Source organism: Anolis carolinensis, chromosome 2 (genome assembly GCF_035594765.1).
Source record: "Anolis carolinensis isolate JA03-04 chromosome 2, rAnoCar3.1.pri, whole genome shotgun sequence".
Taxonomy (NCBI): domain Eukaryota; kingdom Metazoa; phylum Chordata; class Lepidosauria; order Squamata; family Dactyloidae; genus Anolis; species Anolis carolinensis.
The window spans coordinates 157,748,414-157,773,213 of NC_085842.1; the positions used below are offsets into that span (position 1 = coordinate 157,748,414).

General features: G+C 43.3%; 1 protein-coding gene across 2 annotated transcripts in view; it reads left to right on the top strand.

Annotated features, from left to right (window-relative positions):
* ankrd52 (ankyrin repeat domain 52) overlaps positions 1-24,800 on the top strand; it is an 83,096-nt gene that overhangs the window by 5,380 nt on the left and 52,916 nt on the right. For both annotated transcript variants that reach the window (XM_062970933.1, XM_062970934.1), the window contains exons 2-6: positions 2,871-2,954; positions 11,442-11,520; positions 13,087-13,157; positions 23,676-23,876; positions 24,386-24,473. In XM_062970933.1, the coding sequence (XP_062827003.1) occupies positions 2,871-2,954; positions 11,442-11,520; positions 13,087-13,157; positions 23,676-23,876; positions 24,386-24,473 (523 nt within the window). The remainder of the gene's footprint in view (positions 1-2,870; positions 2,955-11,441; positions 11,521-13,086; positions 13,158-23,675; positions 23,877-24,385; positions 24,474-24,800) is intronic.

Below are 24,800 nucleotides of genomic sequence, written 5' to 3' on the forward strand. Positions count from 1 at the left end.
AAATTGAGTATTTTTAAGTTTGAGTATTTCTAGGCTTAGCTATAAAGAAGAGGATACCTTGAAGAAATACTACAGTGGCAGATTTTGGATTTTAGTGGTTAGTGTACTGATGCTCTTTTGTTTGGGTGCAAGTGGGTAGTCTTACCCTGGTGCATGAGATTGAGGTATGGGATCAAGCTGTGTCTCAGCAATAGGATCCCTATGTAAACTTAAATCAGACTTGATTCCAGCATTTTTTACACCTCTGTAAAGTCAGAATACAAATTAGCTGCCTACCTTGCTGCATTTTCAAGAGAAAAGGGAAGTCATTTACTACCTTACCTTGTTTGTTTCTGGCATATAATAGGTGGTAATCTAAATGAATGAAATTAAAACAATTATATAAAATACAGAATACAGAGGCTTTCCTTTTTTGAGTATGTCAATGAAATCTAATTAGTGTAAAAACAGTTTAAATGTGATATAACATATTTGGGTCATGATCTTGAATGCAACATGTTTAAATGTGAATGTGTTGGTGAAATTTCTTGATTGTTCAAGCTATATTTAAACTACATACTCTCTGTAATAGGTACCTTTTCTTATCCATAACCATCTGATACATGGACCTTTTAAAACATTCTCCCTAGTTTCGGAGAAAAAACTGAGAGTTAACTTGGGCCTGAGGCTGGTGGGTGCCATTTTCACATTTTCATCATATAGACAATCTGAATGGGATGAGCTGAAGTAATTCTGTGCATGCAAGAGCTCTTGTGGAAGCTTCTGTAAAGCTGGTTGTTAAGGCAAAGGTGTCTAGTCTGTAAACTATTTGTGCTTGGCCCCATGTAAGCCGCCCCGAGTCCCTTCAGGGATATGGAGTCAGGGTATAAGAATAAAGTTGTTATTATTATTATTATTATTATTATTATTATTATTATTATTATTATTATAGTCTTCTGGTGAACAATAAGTGGACCACTTGTGCAGCAGAACCTCTATGATGGACGGTGGAATCTGGTCCTGAAGCCCTGGCTGTCAGAAGCATGCCCAAAACTCTAGCACCAGGGTCATGCAGTGGGGGAGATTTCTTGGACATTTAGCAGACCATTGACATTTTAATGATTCTTTGGGGGTGACAAAGGGGAACATATAAAGCTGCAACTGAAGCAGATGGTGTTAATCCACCAGTGCTTTATCTCCCTAATGTAAGGGAGGCACCCCTACATTTGATTAATCCTTATATCGAAATTGGGAGACTATTACCATTACTAAACATATTACATCCATATCAGTGGGCTCTTTATCTACTGCAGTAGTGCACAACATGTGGCTCTCCAGGTGTTTGGGACTTGTAATTCCAAGAAGCCCTAGCCAGCTTGTCCAGTGAGAAATTCTGGGAACTGGCTTCCAATACACTTGGATGGCCACAGGCTTTTAAGGCCTGATCTACTGATTCAACCAACCATGGCTTGGGAATGCTTAAAAAATCAACCCTTAATGTCATCATTTTATATAAGGGGTATATAATGAAACTTGCGCATGTACAGATTTTGGTATCCATGGGTGGGGGGGGGGTGAGGCTGGGGTTCCTGGAAACAAACCTCACTGTGTTATCTAGGGGTATCCCTCATAGAGGAAGTAACTGGCAAAACCATCTCTGAATATTACTTGCCTAAGGAAACCCTATGAAATTCATAGGGTCCATATTAGGTGACAAATGATTTGAAGGCACACACATACACACACACACACACACACACACTGAACTCTTGGAAGAGCTAAACTAGCCACTTTGTGTGTGAAATGGGTGGGTGTCTAGCAATACTGGGGAAGGATTGGAAAGCATAGGCTGCCTGCTCCTTGGAAAACGATTTTTTAAAAACTTGTGTGTGTATGTATGTACACACACACACACACACACACACACACACACACAGTGTTCCCTTACTTATTGCTGGAGTTAGGTTCCAGGACCACCCGCAATAAGTGAAAATCCGCGAAGTAGGGATATTATATTTATTTAAATATTTATACAACAACAATTTATTGATTAGCCAGTTGGCCTTATCAAGCACAGACAATACAAACATGAAATACAACATACATCTGGTACACTTAAAATAAAATAAAAATATACAGGTATTTGCCCAGCTTGGATTTATACATTATTGTAGTAGTTATACACTATTTTAAGTCTTTATCAACTAATTGTGTGTTGATAAATCGCCTCCTTCTCCTCCTGTTGCCAGTTGAGCTCCTTTTCTCTCCCTTTGGCTTCTCCTTCCTCCCTTCCTTAGACTATAAATTGTAATTTTTTGTGATTTATAATAGTATTTTAGAGTTTATTGAAAAACCGCGAAACAGCGAATTTGCAAAAAGTGAACCGCGAAGCAGTGAGGGGACACTGTATACATATATATGAAAATAATCGAATGGAGCCAGAAGAAGCAAAGGAGAAAGATTGTGCACACTAGCAGTTAAATCAGGGGTGAAAATCTTTGGTCCGGTCAGATGCCTTGCCCTGTAGTTCCCAGTACATCCACCCAACATGACTAATGGCAGTTCATTATAAGAGTGTAGTCCAGAACTTCTGGCAGTCCAAAGGTTTCCCGCACCTGAACTACTATAAGTGAAATAAAATATGCATTCAGGTAACTAATCTATTCTTTTTGACCATCATTTGCATGCCAGAGAGAGGGGTTCATGAGGAGGAAGGATGAATTCCAGCAATTCATAATGACAAAACATAAGCCATTATGTTTTGGACTACAACTGCCATGAGACACAGTCAGTGGGATCAGTGGCCGCAGATTATGGTGATGTAGGAGAAAGCATAGTGCATTATGGTATATCCTTTTTGCTTATTAACAGTATTTTCCCCCCCTCTATAGCCTCCTCTGGTCCAAGCCATCTTTAACCGTGATATAGAGGAGGTGCGGTCACTGCTGAGTCAGAAGGAGAATATCAATGTGTTGGTAAGTATTGGAGCAATAATTTTTCTTCCTCCTGCTGATTCTGCTTCTTTGCTACTTACCTCACTTGTAACCATGTGGAATGCCTTCTGTCCACAGTGTGAACAGAGAAGGAAAGGTTGTTCCTTTGACATAAACTTGTTACTGGCCAACATCCAATTGAAATGTTTTGTTTTTAATGTCTTCTCAAAAAGTGCATATTCAAATACTTAACTATTTTTGTATATGGCCATTTTGGTGCAGAGCTTGCTTATTGGTCTTAGAGAGCCCTCGCTTTAGAATTCTGTTCAGTCATGAAAAAATCAGCCTCTTTCAGTGATTTATTTTGTCATTCTGCTCCCCATTTATGAAATAGGAATAATTGTGGATGCAAGGTTGTTCTAGGAGTGTAATTAGGTTAATGAAATACTTTGCCTGTTCAGAATTTATGCACACAACAGAAAACCTTGCATATCATTAGTAAACGTTGACTTCATTGGGAATTGCCTGTAACATATGTAGTGGTATAACTACGGAGCAGTGGGTGGCATTGCATCAGCTGTTGTCTTTGGAACTGAATGTGTTCTGGATTAGTCTTGTGGTCTCTGAGTGAGAACAGCATGTGTTAACAATGGCTTAAAAAAAACCTTTCTTGTATAGTCCACAAGTTAGTAATTGGCTCTTTGTATCACTTTGGCTCATTCAACATCGGCACATATAGTATATACCTTGCACTATTCCTAAGTAGCACAGTTAGTGACAAGGCTTATATTATTATGAATTCATTTGATATGAAAATTGGGGAGGAGCAAGAACAAGGAGAATCTCTCAATGCCTGCCTCAATTCAGGAGGTTTGACATTTAAGAATATGAGTTTGTCTTCCTGGCATGTGAATTTGTTGGTAGTAGAAAAGTGGCTAATCTAAAGTCTTTGTGGGTTTGACTATATGAGCAGTACTCATACTGACATATACATATTTGGAGAATATTTCAAATAGAGTATGGACGTGATTAATGTCTTTGTAGAAATCATCAGTAAAACCTCATTTGCATTTATTTTTTCTGTTTTGGACTCCATTGTTTCAAAACAATCTAGCATTTGGATTTAGAAAGAATCACTGTAGAAAAGATGTTTGGGTATTTTACTAAATTGATCAAAATACTTCGTAAAGTATGGTTTTGTGATAAATGTGGTTTAGAAGAATTGATGCATAGTTTTTTAGCTATATAATTTTCTTTTATTATGTAAATATATTAGCAAATGAATGTAAAACAAATTTTATAAAGTATGTTGGTTGCACTAAGAATGATAGGGTTAAACTGATGACATGTAAGCAATCAAGTGAAAAGACTGGCAGCTGTTAAATCTAGTGGGATAATAAGAACAACCTGTTTCAAGGCAGCTCTCTAATAGTCAGGATGCAGTTGGCTGCTTATTAAAATAGGAAGCCAGTGATTCACAAGGATAAGAATATCTAGTCCACTTCTTGATTGTAAAGGGGCAAATCAGCCTCACATTCAGATAGCAAGTTCACTGGAGGACATTGTTAGCAAACAGATACATTCAGATAATAAACATGTAAGCAGAGAAATAAACTCGCATGGAAAGTAAAATGTTTTATCAATTTTGTATAACATAATATTTTTTGTTAGATTTGATGGAAAGTAAAGCCAAACTTTTAAGTTTCTACAGTGCTTCTATCCTGGTATAATGAAATAATAGAATTTCAGAGGCGCACTCGTCTGTAACAGAACAGGTTGGAGTTACTTAGGGATTGGGATGGGCAACTGAAATACTACAGTAAGGCAGTTGGGTGTTATGAGGAACCTGAGATTGAGTGGGAATAAGAGTGTTGAATAGCAGTGCAGTGAGTGGGTAGATTGATGTGTGCCTTCAGGCTGTTTCTGAGAAGCTTTCTTGTGAAGATGTGTTCAGAGCGCATTTACCTCTGATGACATGATGGCAACAGTCTTGGACAGCAATGTCTCCCAAAGTTACCCATCATATATTGGACAGATGGCAAGCTGTTTAACCTCCACGGACTGAAAACCAAAACCAAGGTCACAACAACATTTGTTATAGAACTCCAGTATGCTGATGATAATGTAGTCATTTAGAAACCACTCTGAACACATTTGCAGAAGCATACAAAAAGCTTGGCTTTCCCCGCATTGAGAAAACCAAAGTGCCCTTTCAGCAGGCACCAGCCAATCCCTCTGCAATGCTGGAAATACAACTTAATGGTGTAACGTTAGAAAACATTGACCATTTCTGATACCTTGGCAGCCACCTCCATTGACACTGAATTACAACACCACCTGAGCTCTGTGAGTGCAGCATTTTTCCGAATGATGCAGAGAGTATTGAGGATCAGGACATTTGTAGGGATACCAAGATGTTTATAAAGCTATTGTCTTTCCAACCTTGTTATACACCTGCAAAACATGGACCATCTACAGACATCACACTCAACTTCTGAAATGATTCCATTGCTGTTGTTTCTGAAAAATCCTGCAAATTTATTGGGAAGACAGGTGGGTAAATATCAGTGTGCTGGAAAAAGCGAAGACCACCAGCATTGGAGTGATGCTCCTTCGCCATCAACTTTACTGAACTGGCTACGTTGTCCGAATACCTGATCACCATCTCCCACAGCAGTTTACTACCAACTTAAGAATGGAAAACGGAATGTTGGTGGACAGGAAAAGAGATTTAAAAGGGCTTAAAGCTAACCTTAAAAATTGTGGGATAGGCACTGAGAACTAGGAAGCCCTGGCCCTTGAGCATTCAAACTGGAGGTCAGCTGTGACCAACAGTGCTGTGGAATTTGAAGAGGCACAAATGGAGGGTGAAAGGGAAACATGTGTCAAGAGGAAGGCGCATCAAGCCAACCCTGACCGAAGACCACCTGAAAACTGATGTCCTTCACTGTGCAAGAACATGCAGGTCAAGAATAGGTCCTTGCATTCACCTATGGACTGACTGCCAAGACCCTGCACTTTGAAAGCAATCACACTCGGACACGAATGACCGCTGATGATAATTCAATTTAGGAAGAAACAGAAAAAAATGAGAAAAAATTAAAATCTGATGTAAGGGATACTGTCTCATACTTTATATATGGAAAAATAATTTTTGTACATCTTTAGTTTATATGTATTGGAGAAAAACTAGTGCGTAAGAAAATAATTAGCAAAGTAAATGGCTAAAATTGATTGATTCATCTGTGCTGAATCATCTTATGACTGAGGCTGAAAAATGAAACTACACAAAGTTCGAACTTGTTGGTTTGATTCAAACTTTCTGGTTCTTTTTAACAGTTCAACATGTCGATCCATGTCTCAGTCAGTTTTGGCCCATTTCTCTTATCATTTTGCCAATTTTGTTATCTTCGTGCCCAAACTTGGCATCAAAGGCAAAATACTGGTTAATTTTATTTGGGTTCTAATTGATGCTTTCTGCCTCTTGATAGCCTTCAGCAATGATTTAGGTTTCATGCCTTATCTTAGTTACTTATATTGCTCTTAGATTTTGATCATTATTGGCATGAAATTGAACAGCAAGTTGAATTGCAAGATCCATATAATGCTTCTAAATCAAAATCGCACAGCATTTGTTTGTGAGGATGTCTTGCATTCAGGGGTCTTGAATGCTTTGTCAATGTTTATTTGACCTTTCAGCCTGTTTTTTATTCTCATCTACAGTGCTGTAAACACTTCTGTCTCTGAAGAGTAAGGGTTTTCGGGATAATTTGGGATAACGAGTGGGCACTCACTTAGAAATCAAGTGTTAATTTTGTTGTTGTTGAAAATGCCTGTGTTTGCAGCCCACATTCAGTGTAATATTCCTGGAAGTGATCGAGTTCTGGATAATTTTTTTCCTCAGTGGCCTAATTTGTATTGTTTTGTTTAGAGTAAACCAGTTGAGTTAATGGGATTTACCTATTATCTTGATTCACCATGCATCATCAGTTGATTCAATGGGTCTGTTCTCATGGGGACTAACCAATACAATTTAAGTCAATAAAGTGGCTAATATAGGAACAACTTAGATTCAATTCAACAAAAAATGTCAGTTGCAGTAAGTTGCAGCATCCTCAACAATTCACAAATTTGTTCATTGCTCCCATTGTTACTAGCAGGGCATACTTTAATAATAATGTAATAATAAAACTTTATTTATATACTGCTCCATCTCTTCGAGAGGACTCAGGTTGGTTTCCAAAATAAAGCAAAACATTCAATTGTCAAAAGGAAACCATACAACAAAGTTAAACATAATAAACATATTAAACATCATAAAACAAGAACAAGCAATTATACAAAAAAAATAACAAAAATTAAAATCCATTTCAATATACTCCATCAATGGGTTCAAAGTGTCAATGACCAGAACTTCAAAATGGACATGGTCAACTATAAGGGCTAGGCAAAGACTAGTGCATCAGAATATCATAGGGCCAGGAAGTGGATAAAGTGCAGAGCAGGGTCTTAGCTGACAACCGTATGTGTGTGTGTGTGTGTATGTGTCTAGGGACGAATACTTTCTGATGTATGTATGTAGAATTATGGTTTTTTACCTGGGAACAAGTCCCACTAAAAATAACAAAGATTGCTTTTGAGTAGAACTGCAGAAAAGTATGCTACAACTTGAATATTTCTTATCAGGAATTCCCAAATCTTTCAACTCCCAAAACATGAGTAGCTGAGATAGTGACACTTTTGCTTTCTGACTTTGTTGCATGCAGGAAATTATTAAAAATATTCAGGCTATGTGTATGAGGTGTCTATGACACTTAAATATTTTTGTGTTTAGACTTGGGTCCCAAAATCCAAAACATTTCTGGTCCCAAGCTTTTCAGATAAGGCACACTCTGCCTCCATAAAGATCTTGATTTTTCGCTAGAGATATGAAAAGATGCATTAGAACTATATTTTAATATGTGTGTTCATAGAATTTTTGCAATGTTTGTGTGTTTTGACCTGCCTCAGGCCACAAGGAGAGGCAGGCAAAAAATAAAATTGTTATTATTGTTGTTGTTGTTGTTGTTGTTGTTGTTATTATTATTATTATTATTATTATTATTATTATTATTATTATTATGCAGGTGTAAGAAGATTGGTATACTTTTCAAATGCAAGCATTTTTTTTGTTTGTTTCTGCAATGCTGTGGTCCCCCATCCTAAATTTGCTTTAACTTCAGCGTGATTAGCTGCATAGTGTGTTCTCAACCTTTAAATTTTGGAACTTTAGTATTTGCAGCCAAGTAAATTTACTATTTAGCATTTAAAACATTGTGTTTGATCATTCTGAAAAAAAGATACTCTGTAAGAGGATTTTGCCTAACATTTTCTTTGTATTCCAAATCTCTGAAGGAAGAGAGGAATTTTGGTTTTTTAAAATTTTTTTACAAAGTTTCTGAATTTTTAATGTATTACACTATTATTATACATTATTGTTGTCATCATCATCAGCACTCTTCTTTCTCCTTGACCTTCCACATCCCTATTCGTTCTTGTTGACTTGCACTTGAAACCTTTGTGGCAACAATTGATCCATAGACACCATTTTAATTAATTTTAGGATTTCAAAGTCCATAGCAACATTTTGAGTGGCTGAGCGGAGGTTTTTCTCATTCAGAACAGACAATTTCATGGCAAAAATATTCCAGGAAAAATCATATCATTCCCATTTATTTTTCTCAGCATAAGTTACATTCAGTCATGTTATATTCAGATTAAGGTAATTGTTTACATCAAATTATGCAGATGAAGTAGGCACAGGTCTCTCCATATGCTGTATTTGCATTGTTTTCTTGCTGTCGAACTAATTGTCCAACTGCTTGATTGTGTTTCTTGGCTTTTCATCTTCTTCACAGATCAGTTAATTGGGTTGATTCTAGATATAAGGATATAATAGATACTAACCAGAGGAATCATATATCTGTTACAGTTCTAACCCTTTTCTTGGTGACAATGGTGTTTTACTTCTTTATTGATATTATTCTAAGCTTTTGCTGAATTTGCTGAATTTGATTTTAAGTTGGCTTTATTCAAAAACTGAATGAGTTGGATCGAACTTTGATATGATATGCTTCCACCTACAAGTAATGGTAGACAGCTGTCAAAACTGAATGAATTGTGTCTGCTTTGGCTTAGTAAAATCTCAGTTACACACTCCCAGCCATGGTGCACCTATAGAGAGGAATACATAGTAATTCCTGGAAGAAACTCAGGCATCCCACACTCAATGCCAGTTAGGAATCCATGTATCTGTCGCAATCACCCCACACTCACTCTAGTGAAGGACATACAAAGCAAACACATCCACATCACTGGCCTGTATTGCTTCTAATACACTACCATTGCACCCATACCCAAAATACACCTGTTGTTCCAGGCAGACAGCTTCAGTTGTCTATCTTCTGTAATAATAAACTTGTGTTGTGGTTAGGAAAGTTCACTACCATGTTGTAGCCCTGTAGCCCCTGAAGGGAAGGATCAGCCCATTCCATCACATGTAATAATAATAAAACTGTAGTTGTTAGGAAAATTCATTACCATGGTACAACCCTGTTGGGAGGAATCTACCTATTCCCTCTTTCTCTGCTTCTCAGACTGCTTTTCTCAGGAATAAAACTGTTGACTGCAAAACTGTGTAGTGGAGATATTATTGCAGGAGTTCAACATAGCAAAATGTAACTTAGTTTAAATTAAATTGATCAATTCAAAATTAAATCAGTCCTCTAGAAAAATTAGATAACTTGTAAGTGCACTTCTCTAGCCTTCTTTTACTGACTGGAGGATTTTGAGAATTGTAATCATGAAAGCAACATTCCCAAACTCTAATATTGGAATCTGGGAATCCAGAAGTCCATGCAATCACAGGGCAGATGTGGCACATCCATATTCCCTTCGGTTTCTGAAGAGTATCTAGAGTTGGACAGTACTGGGACACCTGAGGCATAGATCCCCAACCGACAGAATCTTTACTGGAAACATCTGGTACTTTGAGTTTGCATCATGTTGTTGTGTTTGCAGGCTTTGAGTGTATTCTCTGATAGGCATGCGCTTCTGATAAAATCAAGTCTCAAATATGTATGGAGGCAGAGTTCTGAATTTTTATTCAGCCATTAAGATTATTGTGTGTTGACTGATCTGGAGTGTCTGTGTCATGTCAGTCTTTCTACGACCTAATAGCTATTCTAGTAGCTTCATGGAGGACGTGCCAGATTAACTTGTTTGCTACAGACTTTCTGTACAAGTGCTTTTACCTTTAGGTTAGCCTTTTTTTGTGAACTCATTCAGCTAAGGAACTCAAACTCCTCCGTCAAGTGTCACTGAGTTGCAAAGAATGATGGGACACATACATGCTTAATGCGGGGCCATGGCTTCACCTCTTTGCCCCATCTGAATGTCATCTCCTACATCATACCCAATATACCAGTAATTGCACAGCAATGTCAGTGGTTTAACTGAACTGTTCAGGAAAGTCTATATGCCATTGTAGATCTTTCCATTGATGAACCACTGACAAGCTTCTAAGGAACCCCATAATATGTCACAGAAACACAGTTTAAAATGCCTTTTGGTTTAGTATTCGTAGTCCTTTGTAGATGATCTTTGTATCCCCAAGATTAATTGGAAAGAACAGCATCAAAGTAAAAATAAGACTGCATGTCAGGATGGAAAATGATCACATCCTCTCTAACATATTATTCTTCTGAGTTTAAAGAGTTAATTAAACCTGAATGTAGTGAAGTGAAGTCAATTGGATTATGATGTGATGTAAACCTTGTGAGCCAGTGTCATATATGGGTCAAAATGATATGCCAGTATGACCAAGTAATGAAATCAAGCAGGCTGTCTATCGTTTGTGTTTTACTGGAAATATTGTTAAAAGAACAGAATATATATACTTTTTAAAAAAAAAAAAATCCTGACTCCATCTGTTTCACCTTTTATCAGAATCATTGGGGCTTTATGACTTTGCCCAGATTTATATAGGCACATGCCTTTAAATGGTTATGTTTTAAAAGGGTGAGTGGGCGTTTCCACTGCTTAAATGATTCCTTAAAATCAAATAAATTGATTTCGTTTATATATGACCTTGAGATCTTATGATATAGTTCAAGACGTAAGCATTTTAAGGGTTAAATTCATGTGGATTTTTTGGGGAGGAAATGAGTCTTGAAGAAAATTCATTTTCTAACAAAACTCTCTTGGCTTACAGCAGATAAATTCTTTATGTGCAATGAGATGAGGCAGCTCTGTATAGGCACAGGTTTAAATTTATGCTACTTTCTGTTTAAATGCAGTTATTGATTCAGGCTGTAAAAGTCTTAGGTCACAGTATAGTTTTCCCTTGCCATAAACTGAAAGATTTCACTGTAGAAAAGCACAGCAAGGTTGTAATTTTTACATGGAAGGTGATCTAGATTACGAAAAGCTTGTCTTTGGGATTCTGCTGAAGTACATTCTGATTATCCTTGTTTTGTTTCCCAAAATCAGGACCAAGAGAGACGAACCCCTTTGCATGCAGCTGCATATTTGGGGGATGCCCCTATTGTTGAACTCCTTATTCTATCAGGTGAGTATTATTTGTGTATTGACTTCAAGTTGTCAAGATATCTTAAGTGTTTTGAAAGCAGAAAGCTGTAAATTGAGAGGGGGGGGGGGGAAGAAGCATACCTTTAATTCTCATATAAGAAATAGTAGTCTGCAGTTCAAGGTTAATGCCACTAGGTAATGACCTCAGGTCAAAGTGAGGAGTTTCTCGGCTTTTACTAGAATGGAAGAGGAAAGATTGGATTTTTTATCCTGTGATAACAAGATGTATTTTTGGACATATTTTAATATAACTGACTAAATTGTCAGAGGTGGCTGGAAAAAATTGTGATAAAGAGTTTGTGTAGTTTTACAGTTGGCTTCTGGTTCAAACACCAGACTCAAACTCCCATTAAGTTGTAATGGTTCATCATGCCATATTCTTTAGAAAGGAATTTGCAGTCTGATGAATGAGAAACAATAAAGTGCTTTGGCACTTCAGTGGGGAAAACACTACAATTAGCAGACCGTTGATAGTAATACTATTAATGCTAGCATGATTTTAGAACACCACAGATTTATGGAAATTTTCTGATTCAGTATAGTGAGTCTATTTTGAAACTGAAAACTCCATCTACTGTAATTCTTCTGATGTACATTGCAGGACAGAGTTAGCTTTTCTGGACTATGGAACCAGCAGAAATGGTTCTTAATGCATGTGCTGAGTTTCCACAAATTAACTGAAATGGCATGTGTTGGTTACTGCTGGTATATAACTTTAAAGCTAGTTTTAATTTTTGAAGGCTACTGGTTCTATCTTAAATCTTTTTTTTTCACATATAAAGATCATAATGGCTGTTAAACCTAATTCTTAATGCCGGATAAAATCTGTATTTCTTCCCCCCCTTTAAAAGTGTTTTTGTAAGCATTATTCTTCGATGTATCACTAATGGTGTCTTCTGTTGCAATTAATTTTGTTGAAGTATTTTGCTTTTTTATCTTTGAGATAATATCACATTTTCTATTCAGCTAATCAATTGGGTTGTTTTTGACAATTGAATATTTATTTATTTATTTACCATATTTATATCCCGCCTTTCTCAACCCCTGGGGGGACTCAAGGCGGCTTACAAGTGGCACTGCATAGTGCCTACAGCATAAAACATGAGAAAGTGACATGAAAATTAAAATAAGCATACATAAAAACATATTTAAATACAATCCAATGTTAAGATGCAGCATCCAAAAAACAAGGTCTAGTTATTGTTACTGGAATGAAGCTAAACTTTTCCACTTCCAGAAGCCTAAATAATAGTAACCTTGACATGCATATGATAATAACATATTATGCCTATTGGTTGGGGGAATAATGCTATCAATAAAGCCATAATTTCACTTCTCTGCAAGGTGTTTTGATTGACAGATAATTTTCAGAATTTAGTGTTGATGTTCCCTACCTTGTAATTTGTGTGCTATAAAAAAAGCAAGCACCAACTCTCAAGATATGCACCGTCATTAAGAGGATCAAGCAATCCTGGCTTTAAAAATGCAAGGACAAGTAGTGCTTACTTTCTGTTGTCCAATGGTCTGTACTTGTTTTATCCCTTAGGTGCTAACGTTAATGCAAAGGATACCCTTTGGCTAACCCCGTTACACCGAGCTGCAGCTTCTCGCAATGAGGTAGGTGCCATACTCTCGGCTTTGGTCCATCATTAACACAACAGACAAGGCTTGGTCCTCTGAATTCTCCTACAGCAGCATTTGAAAGAAGTTTATTTGTTCCATGTACTCAGTTTCACCATGAATCATGCTAAAAACCGTGGGGCTTGAGAAACTATCAAAGCAGTCCAGAATGGGGAGAGTAGGATGGTACTGAAAGAATTCTCTGTGGACTCCATTTACAGAAGGAGACAGAGAAAAAGAATGTTTAATAAAGTTCAATGCTTGTACATGCTATTCGTGCTTGCCACCAGTGATGAAGTTTATAGTTAAAGTCAAGCATGGGCTAAGCTCTGTGCCTGTCAGTCTTAATGGATGCTCACATTCAAATCTAATTGGTGGGACTACAATGTCAAATCACAAGTTGGTGAAGTTCTGTGCATATCTTCATTCTGATTCTTTTTTTTACACACATGATTAAAAAATAATTCAGTAAATTGCAGATAGTTGTCGAAGGCTTTCATGGTCGGGATCACATTAAATTGCAGTTATTTTCTGATATAGACTGTCCTTGGCATAGAATTGTAGAACATGACTTGTTTGACACTGACCTTCAGTGCTCCTGTATTGATTCAGTGAATGAGAAACTTGTGATGCAATTAATAGGATAACATCTATAAACTGATAATATAGGATATCTGGATTGTAAATATGTTGTTCTAATATCTTGCTGGAGTTTTCTGTCAAAGCAGCAAGTACGTTTCTTGTAAAGAAGATTATGGAGTAAGTTTATGCCATTAATTGCACAAAGACTGCGTTCCCTAGAGAGTATCCTCCTGGAAAAGCTTCCGTTCTTCTTCACCCAATTCAGTTAACTTGTATAATTGCTTTTTCCTGTCGGCCTCACAGCTTTAGGCCATTTCCAACATCTGAGAAGCACCACTTAAGCTGGCTCGATTAATTCAGCTCTTTGCTTTAAAACAGTGTCAGCGGTTTTACTGATGGCTGGCTTCCATCAGTAAGTAGGGGCTTCTCAGGCAGAATTTGTGGGAGAGTGGAGGGACTGTGGTATACTATCTTTCTTTAGCAGCAGGGGTAGAGAACAATGTCAAAATGTAGGGCACTAGGCCACTTTTGCCTCGTGCCAAGGTTCTTATGCCTCACGAGTCACCAAAGAGCATTCATTAGCTGTGGCGGCAGCATCTGAATTCCCCAGACAGATTATGATAGCTTCCTTTGCATTATTTCCTCTTTACCCAGTCATCCTGACCCAAATTTTATGCTGGCTTTGGTAAACTATAAATTAGCTGTGTGTTCATGTAACTGAAATCACTTTTGATCACATATTTATAGAGCCTTGGAATTATAAAGGCATTGGCTACTCACATTTTCTGCACCTGTCTCATTAGGGTGTTGCCAAACCTTGTTGCTGCCCCTGTTGCCTTTCATGGTATTCTCCAGTATTCTTACTCTTGATGTCTGGATCTTGAAGCTTTCACCTGACAGTAAGCTGCTTTGAGAGAGCGATCTTCCCTAGACTAATCTCATTAATACAGAGCCTTGACTTTTTGAAGCTAAGAATCCCCAACATATGTGACATATTGGAAATCTGGACTTACGGAGTCTTCTTGATTGTTACTGTATAGTTGCTATGCCAGTTCAGTGCTTTCCTTAATCCTTTGTGGGTAGCACTTCTCCATGCTTACAAAGTTAAGACTACCAAAATATTGTGCAGTTATTGGCAACACAACTTACCCCAGTGTATTTCCTCTTCGTGGTGCTTCTGTGTGTATTTCCTAAACTTCCTAAATCTTCACTATAGTTTGAGGGTGATGACACCCCTCTCCCCCAGCACTTAAAAAGATAGAGAAAAGAGTATTCGTTTGGATCTCAAATGAAATAATTGAAATTCACTTCTTGTCTGATTTTATAGGTTACTAGCTGTGCCTGGCCACGCGTTGCTGTGGCTGATGAGAATCATTTGTTGACAAGGTGGAATAGCAGTGAATAGCCTTGCAACCTTAAAGTCTGGGTGTTTTCTCCTTACACGAATCCTTGTTTGGTGAGCTGGGATACAATGGAATAGGTTTGCTGCTTGGAAGGCTGGGTACTTGCGTTGTAGGGAAATGGTTTTTTAGCCAATTTGAATTGCACTGAATAGCCTCGCTGTTTCAAAGACTGACTGCTTTCTACATAGGGGCATCCTTTCTTGGGCAGGTTGAATGAGACGGAGTAGCCTCATGGCTTGAAACACTGAGGGTGTACTATCAAGGGGAAATCTTGCTTGGTTAGGTTGAACAGCACTGAATAGCCTTGCTGTTTGCAAGCCTGGTTGCTTACTGCCTGGGGGAATCCTTTGTTGGGAGGTATTAGCTGGCTCTGGTTGTTTCCTTTATGGAATTCCCATTTTCAGAGTGTTGTTCTTTCTTCGTCGTGGAGTCTGTGAAATGCGTACATATGGGTTTCCCAATGCGCCTGCGCAGATTCCGGAACATTCTAGAAGCTTTGAAGCGTTAGAAATGGCGGAGGCCCCGCCCATTCTCCCCATATACTATATAAGCCCAAGGCGGGGGCTCCGCCTCAGTTCTTCTTTCCGCGCGGCAGCAGATCGAAGGAACCGTTCTACTAGCTTTCTGATTTCTAGCGTGTTTTCCCGGCTCGACCTTGGACTGTTTGACCGTTCTATAGTCTACTCCTATTGGCTTGACTTACCCTCTGACTCGGACTCCTATCGACCATCCGCACCTCTCCTATCCAGACCTCGGACCGTTCGCCGTTCAGGCAGGCATGGCTACTCTGTTTTTCAAAAAATGTGGGGCCTGTGGGGGAAAGCTCCCCGACTCAGATGGGCACAATATGTGCCTTTTGTGCCTGGGGGAGAGCCACATTCCCCAATCCTGCTCCATCTGTAAGGGTTTTACCCCTCAGGCGCGGCGCAACCGCGAGGCTCGCCTCAAAGCGGTTTTGTACGAGCAAGCGCTCGCGCCTGATCAGGCCTCCGCCCCGGGAGCAGCGCGGGCGGATAAGCGCCCCTCCTCGGAGTCGCCCCCGTCTCTCCACCCAGTAGAGCCGCTTGATTCCCTCCCGGCTGGGGAGGAAGCTGGTGAGGCTGAGGAGCCCTCGGAGGAAGTGCCCACTAAAAGGGCTAAAACTTCCAAGCCCCAGAAAGGGGCGAAACCGAAGGAAGGGCATAAAAAGCCCAAAAAGTTGAGGCAACTCTCTGGCCAAAGGCCCTTGAGCCCTCCGGTATACAGCGGGCCCGACGAAACAGAGTTGGGGAACCGAGCCTCCCTAACTCCGCCCGCTGCTGACGAGGCTCCTCCCCTCCTATCTCCCGCCGAGACCCAAGGGGAGAAAGACAAGATGGCGGACGCGGCTGCGTCGGAGCCTCCAGAGAACAAGCTGCCCTACTCTCCGAGAGCCATGCAGGCCCATCCATCTCGGCCGGATCCGGGCCCAAGAAGCAGCCGAGAGGGACGGCCCTCCCGCAGCAGCAGTAGGGCCCCTCGGTATCGAGGACGCTCTCCATCCCGAGACTCCTGGGACTCGCGTGGTAGGAGCCCCTCGAGGGCGTCCTTTTATTCTCGTTCCCGTTCCCCGGGGCCTTATTACAGATTCCCTGATCCTCCCTATTTCGCCTATCCGCCTCCTCCTCCCTTTCCAGGGTTCGAGGCTTATTACCAGCAATGCGGATATCCTTGGAACCGGGGCGAAATGCCTCCCTCGGTACCGAGGCCACTTTCGGAGGCGCCTCCCTCCGCGACCGCCACGATCTCGGCCCCATTCAGGGCTTCCGCCTCCCCCGCGGACCCCCCTCCTCCACCCCAGACACCGATGCCATCAACATCAGGCCGACAGGGGAATGAGGCCCAGCATCAAACGCCTCTCATTTTACCAAATCTGGAGACCGATAAGGACGCTCCTGAGGCCAGAGATGAAGCACTACCAGCTTCAACTTCGGGAGATATGGATCCGGACCCCGTCCAGGCAGAGGAGTTTAGAAACTTCTCTGCCCTTCTCATTCGTCTATCCAGAGCACTTAACCTTCCCACTCCCAAGCCTACCGATGTGGTGGAGGATCCCTGCTTCTCCTCCTCGGAACAGCGACCCCCGGTGACCACAACACTCCCTACCCTGCCTTATCTGTTACAAGTCATCAAATCAGTGGGGGTGGCACCATCAATTGTCCCTGCTACCCCTAAAAAGGCAGAGAATTTATATAAAATTGACTTATCCACTGCCTCCTGGCTAGCGAAACTCCCCAAAGCTAACTCGGTAGTGACAGATGCTCAACCCAGGCCAGCACAGAAGGCCCAATCTACCCCCTCTGATAGAGAGGGCAAGAAATTGGATACCATGGCAAGAAAATTTTATTCATCGGCGTGTCTCTTCGCCCGTATGGCCCATTACGGGGTATACATGAGCGTCTACCAAAACTTTCTGTGGACCAAGCTTGGCACTTACTTGGATTCTCTTCCCCTGGCCGAACAAGCCCTCGCCAAGGCCTTCCAGCAAGAGGCGCTCCTACTCACATCATTACAAAAGGACTTGGCAAAGAATACCGCTGATGCCTCTGGCAAGCTGTTGGCTGGAGCTGTTGCCCTCCGAAGGCATGCCTGGCTGCGAGCTTCTATGTTGTCACCCTCGGCCCGGGCATTAATAGAAGACCTCCCCATGGATGAGGCGGGGTTGTTTAACCCAGACACTGACTCCCAGCTCGAGCATTCTCATAAGATGAAACAAACTGTCAGCAAATATGGTCAACCCTACCAGCCCTACTCTTTTCAGCAGCATCACCGCTGGGGCTTTAACTCACAATACCAGCGTAGACGCTATAGTCCTTTCTCGTTCCGAGGTAAGCAACGACAGCAACCCCCCTCAGTTGGGAATCGGAAGCCACCCCTGCCCCTTAGGGGTCAGTACCGGGGACCGAAATCCTCTGACAACAAGAAACGTCGCTTTTAGCCCTGCTCAATCCCCGCCCGTTTCCCCTTCCCCAGTTGGTTTCAAGGCCCAGTTGGCCACTTGTTGCCCCATTAGTTTGGCCCATTCAGACCCCAGTGGCCCTACGTACCTAAACAGACTCTTACCTTTCCTTGAGAGCTGGCGTCAAATCACGACCGATGCCTGGGTCCTTACCATTATAGAGGAAGGATATGCCATAGAATTTTGTTCTTACCCCCCGATTGGGCATATTTGCACCACGCCCCCCTCTAACGCTTTGTGCGAGGAGGTCTCTTCCTTACTCGAAAAAGGTGCGATCTCGCCAGTACCACATCACCAAACCCAGTTTTGTTTCTTTTCTCGTTACTTTCTAGTTTCCAAACGAGGGGGCGGACTCCGCCCAATCCTCGACCTCCGTAGGGTCAACGAGTTTATCAGGCCGAAAAAGTTTCGTATGGTCACCCTTCCTTCCATTTTGGCATTCCTCAGGAAAGGGGCGTGGTTGGCCACGGTGGACCTCCGAGATGCGTACTTTCACATCTCCATCAGGAGCGACCACCGAAGGTTTCTTAGTTTTGCAGTTGGGGATCGTTGTTTTTCATTTAATGTTCTACCATTTGGCCTGTCAACAGCACCACGTGTCTTCACGAAGTGCATGGCGGTGGTGGCAGCTCACCTCCGCCAGCGACACATAGTGGTATTTCCGTACATTGACGACTGGCTTCTGACTGCTGACTCTTATTGCCAGCTGCAGTCCAACATTCAGTATACCCTATCTCTTCTGCAGAACCTTGGGCTTCTTATCAATCGGGAGAAATCCCAACTCTCCCCTACCCAACAGATCACTTTTATCGGAGCCGTCCTAGACACCAGGACTCAGAGGGCTTATCTGCCAGAGGAAAGGTTCAGAAACCTCAGGTCTATGATCAACGAACTACGGGCCTCTGGCCGGGCGTCTGCGTGGTCTATCCAGTCAGTCTTGGGCCATATGGCCTCGACCACGGCTGTCACCGGGTTCGCTCGCCTCCGACTAAGGCCCCTTCAAAACTGGTTCATCCGCGTCTTCAACCCGCACCGGGACCGTCAAAATGTCATCCTTCATCTTCCGCAGTCCGTCCTAGAGTCCCTCTCCTGGTGGACAAGGAGGTGCAATGTTCAATCTGGCCTGCCGTTCAGCCAACCTCGTCCATCCTTATCGCTGACCACGGATGCCTCCCTCCTAGGATGGGGCGCGCACATCCAAGGGTTGACAATCCACAATCACTGGTCTCTGAAGGAACAAGCTCATCACATCAATGCGTTGGAACTACTCGCAGTGGAGAAAGCCCTCAGGTCCTTCGCCCACCTGATCAAGGGCCGTGTCATCCAAGTGGTCACGGACAACACGGCGGTACAATTTTATATCAACAAACAAGGGGGGACCCGCTCGCGAACTCTTCTGCTGATCGTATCTCGAATATGGGAATGGTGCATCGCAAGACACATTCATCTGATCGCAGTATACTTACCGGGAGAGGAAAACACACTAGCAGATGCCCTAAGCAGGGACACTGCTACCAACCACGAATGGCGTCTCCACAGCAGAGAGTTTCGGTTCCTAACACGCCGTTGGGGAACTCCTCGGCTGGACCTTTTCGCCTCGCCCACCAACAACCAGTGTCCTCAATACTGCGCACGTCTGCGCCCTCTCGCATCCCCAGGCTGCCTGGGAGACACCTTTCTTTTCTCCTGGGTGCCAGGCCTACTCTACGCGTTTCCGCCTCTTCCACTACTCTCTCGAGTAATAGCCAAGATCGTAGCGGACAATGCGGATTGCATCCTTATAGCACCCTGGTGGCCCCGGCAGCCGTGGTTCGCAACCCTACTGAACGCATCAAGGGACGACTACGTTCGCCTCCGGTGCTCCCTGGACCTGCTCACGACACAGGATGGACTCGTCCGACACCCGGACGTTGCAACTCTTCGCCTGACAGCGTGGAGGATCAGGCCACAGCACATCTGTCCGACGCCGTCCGGCAAATAATCCTCGCGGCCCAAAAGGTTTCGACTAAGAGGGCTTACACCTATAAGTGGGCTCGCTTCAAAAGCTACGTTGACACCTTGAATGTTAATCCTCTTACGGCCCCTGTTTCTGTTGTTTTGGACTTTTTAGTTCACCTGTCATCCAAGGGTATGTCCCTGTCTTCAATTAAGTGCTACGTAGCGGCATTGTCCTGGTTCCGAAGGAAAGCCGGACAACCCTCCTTATTTCAGGACCCGCTGCTCCAGCTGTTTCTTAAAGGCTATTAGAACCTACACCCGCCTTCCTCGCTCCCTGCGCCAGCTTGGAGTCTGGAGCTGGTCCTTTCGCAACTGTCAAAACCTCCATTCGAGCCGATGGCGTCGAACGATTTATCCCATCTTTCCTGGAAGACCGCATTTCTTGTGGCAATAACTTCTGCTAGGCGAGCCAGTGAGATTACGGCCCTGCGGTCCGACCCTCCGTATATCCGCTTCCACGACGACAAAGTAGTTCTTCGGACAGATGTTACATTCCTCCCCAAAGTGGTCTCCCACTTCCACATGACTCAGGACATCGTTCTGCCCTCCTTTTTTCCTAATCCTTCTTCTCCACTGGAGGCAGCTCTACACTCTTTGGATGTCAGGAGGGCCTTGCTGTATTACATCCACAGGACGGCCCCACATAGGAAGTCGCCAAGGCTTTTTGTTAAGTACCGGAAGGATGCTATGGGGCTCCCGGTATCCTCCCAGCGGCTGGCATCCTGGATAACGTCGATGATTCGCCTCACCTACCAGATGGCAGGGAAGGAACCTCCACTGCACCTAGTGGCTCACTCCACCAGGGCCCTATCAACGTCTCAAGCCTTCCTAAGAGGTGTTCCATTAGATGACATCTGCAAGGCAGCCAACTGGGCTGCACCGTCCACCTTCGTATCTCATTACAAGTTGGACATCCAAGCGAAGAGGGACGCCGCCTTCGGCAGAGCCGTTTTGTTTTCCTGCGTGGCATGACCCGCCTCCAAGGTTAGTAGCTTGCTAGTCACCCATATGTACGCATTTCACAGACTCCACGACGAAGAAGTATGGGTTGCTTACCTGTAACCATGTTTCTTCGAGTGGTAGTCTGTGAAATTCGTACAGCCCCGCCCGTCCTCCCCGCTGATGTCATGCCTCGGTGTCTCAGCTGCTGTCTCGCGGCTGGGAACTGAGGCGGAGCCCCCGCCTTGGGCTTATATAGTATATGGGGAGAATGGGCGGGGCCTCCTCCATTTCTAACGCTTCAAAGCTTCTAGAATGTTCCGGAATCTGCGCAGGCGCATTGGGAAACCCATATGTACGAATTTCACAGACTACCACTCGAAGAAACATGGTTACAGGTAAGCAACCCATACTTATTTAATGTCCTGATTTTAGAGATTATATTGTTCTGTATTATTACACGGCAGTAATTTTAGGTATTATATTTGTTGCCTGAGACTACAGGTAGGCAGCCCCTCTTTCCAATCCCTGGAAGAGAGACAGAGGCCCAGGTAGCTGAGGCTGGGAAGGTTGCGCCCTTCTCTGAAGAGGGAAAAAGGGGAAGGTGGGGGTTGCAAGGAGCCAAGGCCCTGCTCCCGGGTGGCCCTGCTTAGGCCTTCACGGCTTCCAGCCGCCGTTTCACTCTCCAGGCCTGGCCCATGTGGCAGGCCTGGGCCCTCGCTGGCTCTTCAAGGCCTTCAGGACCCCCCCTTTTTTTCAATGGGGGTCCTTACCTGGTTCTTGGCCTTTTTTCATCTCGCGGCCTCCCGTGTCCCTGGCTACGTAGACCTCAGCCAGGCCCTTCCGTTGCGGCCTCCACGGCCTTCCTCCAGCCTTCAGGCTTCCTGGTGCTGCTGCGGCCTCCCTCGGCCTACCCTGATGACGCGATGAGGATGCGCTGCTTGCGGCCACTCCTGCCTCCGCAGGCCTCCATCTCAAAAAAACAAAAACAAAACAAAAAAAACACCATTGCGGCCCCGCGGCCTCCCTCCTTGGGGCCGCGGCGCTTCCCGGCCTTGAGGCCACCCCTTCAGGCCGCTATCTCAAAAAGAAAATAGTTAAAACAAAATAAACATTGCGGCCTTGCAGCCTCCCCCCGGCCTGGCGGGAGTCGGAGGTGGCTCTTCGGGGGGGAAGGTTCGGGCACTGCTTCTCTGGTGGCAGGGGATGCCCTGAGGCCTGCGGGGCACGGAGGAGGCTGCGGTGGTCTTCGCGGGGGGGGGGAGGGTCTTTCTGGAACGCCCCCCCTTTGCCTCTGCAGGCCTCAACATGGGGGGGGGGGAACCTTGGGGCCTCACGGCCTCCCTCCGGCTGGCGGGAGGCTGAGGTGGCTCTTCAGGGGGGGAGGCTCCCTTTGACCTGTGGCGCATGGAGGAGGCTGCAGTGGCTCTTCGGGGGGGGGGGGGTGGTGTTGTTCCACGCCTTCTCAGGCCCCGCTGCGGCCTGACAACTCTTACCCCGCGGCCCTCCTCTTCGACGGGTGTCACAGGCCCCGCCGCATGGAGGCCCCTCCTCCGACCACCATGGGGCCTTCCGGCCTCCCTCCCACGAGGCCCGCAGCTCCGACCAGGTTCACGGCTGGGTTTTTAAGGCCCCGTGGAGGTTCTTGATGTGATGTTTTGTTGAATCAACCTAGAGGTGTGGATGATGGGTTGTGTTGTCAAATTTTGAGGTTTTTTTGTTTTATTCGGCGCCGCGATTCCATCACTCTATATAATTTATTTGTGCCCATAACTATTCCTGTCATTCTATTCCTTTTTTTCCTGTAATGATTTCAGATTTCTTTATGTTAATTCTCAATCCATAGATAATTTCATAGTCTTTTAGAATTATTTTCAATTCCCTCATCCCTGATACAGGGTTTGTTAATATCATTATTGTATCATCTGTAAAGAGATTGGTTTCAATATGTTCTCTACCTATCTCATTTCCTTCAATTTTTGTGCTGTTCCTGATTCTGTCTACTAAGACTTCTATGCCTAGCACAAATAGTAATGGTGAAAGCGGACAACCTTGTCTAATCCCGCTTTGTATTGGAAATTTCTCCAAGATTCCTTCATTTCCTCTCTCTATTACTTTTCCTTCTCTATAGATTTCCTTTTTTATGTTAAAGTGCTTAATGGTGATTAATAAGCTTTAAGAGAAGCATATCAACATTTGGGGAAACTCCATACAAAATTTGGAAATCCTGAAACAGTAGTGGCACAGGATGGAGATGTAACAGTCTTTGGAATCACGGAGGGCCGGGTTGGGATATGGAGAAAGTCATATTCAAGTTCCTGGGTTTGAAATTTCTTATCATTGTTTAGATTATCAGTAAGTTTTCCAATGTATTTGTTCATAGTTGCTAGGTTGCTGCATGTTTTAGTATCTTCTATCTTGCAAAGGTTCACTCAGTCCACATCTGTGTAGCTGGGCACTTGGCATTTCTCTCCAAATTCTGCAGGCCACGAGGATCTTTCAGAATCTCACTTCTGTTGTCCCCCAGCATTACACTGTTGTCTTGCTCCTTATTGTGTCATTGTCCCTACAAAGATCCCTTGTCCTGCTCAGCTGTGTCTCTTCTGTCCCTGGCAGAAGGCACTTAACCTCCTCCTAAAGCACTCGGCAGATGTCAACGCTCGTGACAAGTATTGGCAAACACCACTACACGTTGCTGCTGCCAACAGAGCCACCAAGTGTGCTGAGGCCATCATCTCCCTGCTTAGTAGCGTTAATGTGGCAGACCGCACTGGCCGCACAGCACTGCACCATGCTGTACACAGTGGGCACATCGAGGTGAGTTGTGATGTTCTCTTTCAGGGGTCTCTGTGCATTGTGCCACTGTCTATCATTACTGAATAGTAAAAGGACAGCTGTTTTCCTTAAGGGGAAAAGCAGCTTGTAGTGGGGGAATATTTGGACAGCGAAAGCATCAGGGAAAAGACAATTCTTAATCCTGTCTTTCTTTCTTTCTTTCTTTCTTTCTTTCTTTCTTTCTTTCTTTCTTTCTTTCTTTCTTTCTTTCTTTCTTTCACTGCACTTCACCCACACAAGCTGCTGTTCTGTCCCCCTCCTGCCCCTGGCCAAGGGTTCAGGGTCAAAGGGAGTTAAAGATGGCTCTCTATCTGCCCATGTATGCCCAGTATGCTGTATGACATGAGTTGCTATATTCCAGAAAAGTAGAACAGCCAGTTCTACAACACTTGAGAGGTCTGAGAGCACCAAATAAATAAGCTTGTATTTTGACTTGATATAACATTTGATTTTTAACTTTTGTGACTCTTTGTTCTCACCCTTTTTTCTAGATGGTTAACCTCCTCTTAAATAAAGGGGCCAATCTGAATACATGTGACAAGAAGGAGAGACAACCAATACATTGGGCAGCCTTCCTTGGTAGGTCTTTTTTTTGTTCTTATGATCCTCCTAGCTGGCGTCCGTATTTGTTTATGTTGTGCAAAGGAATAGAATATTCTAGGCACATACACAGCAAAGAGCAGGGAATATCTTTGTCCTGTTATAGTATTGTGCATAAGAGAATGAACAGGGAGACAGAATATCCCTAGTGCATAGACAATGAGCAGCAGAGCAGCAGAGACTCATTCTACTTGTCTTTTCCTGCTCCTGTCATTGGCCCCTTTCTCATTTGGCAAGTTGGCCAGGATTTAAATGTGCTGCAAAGCTAGGGAGGCAAAGGAGCAGAACACAGGATAAGGCAAAGAA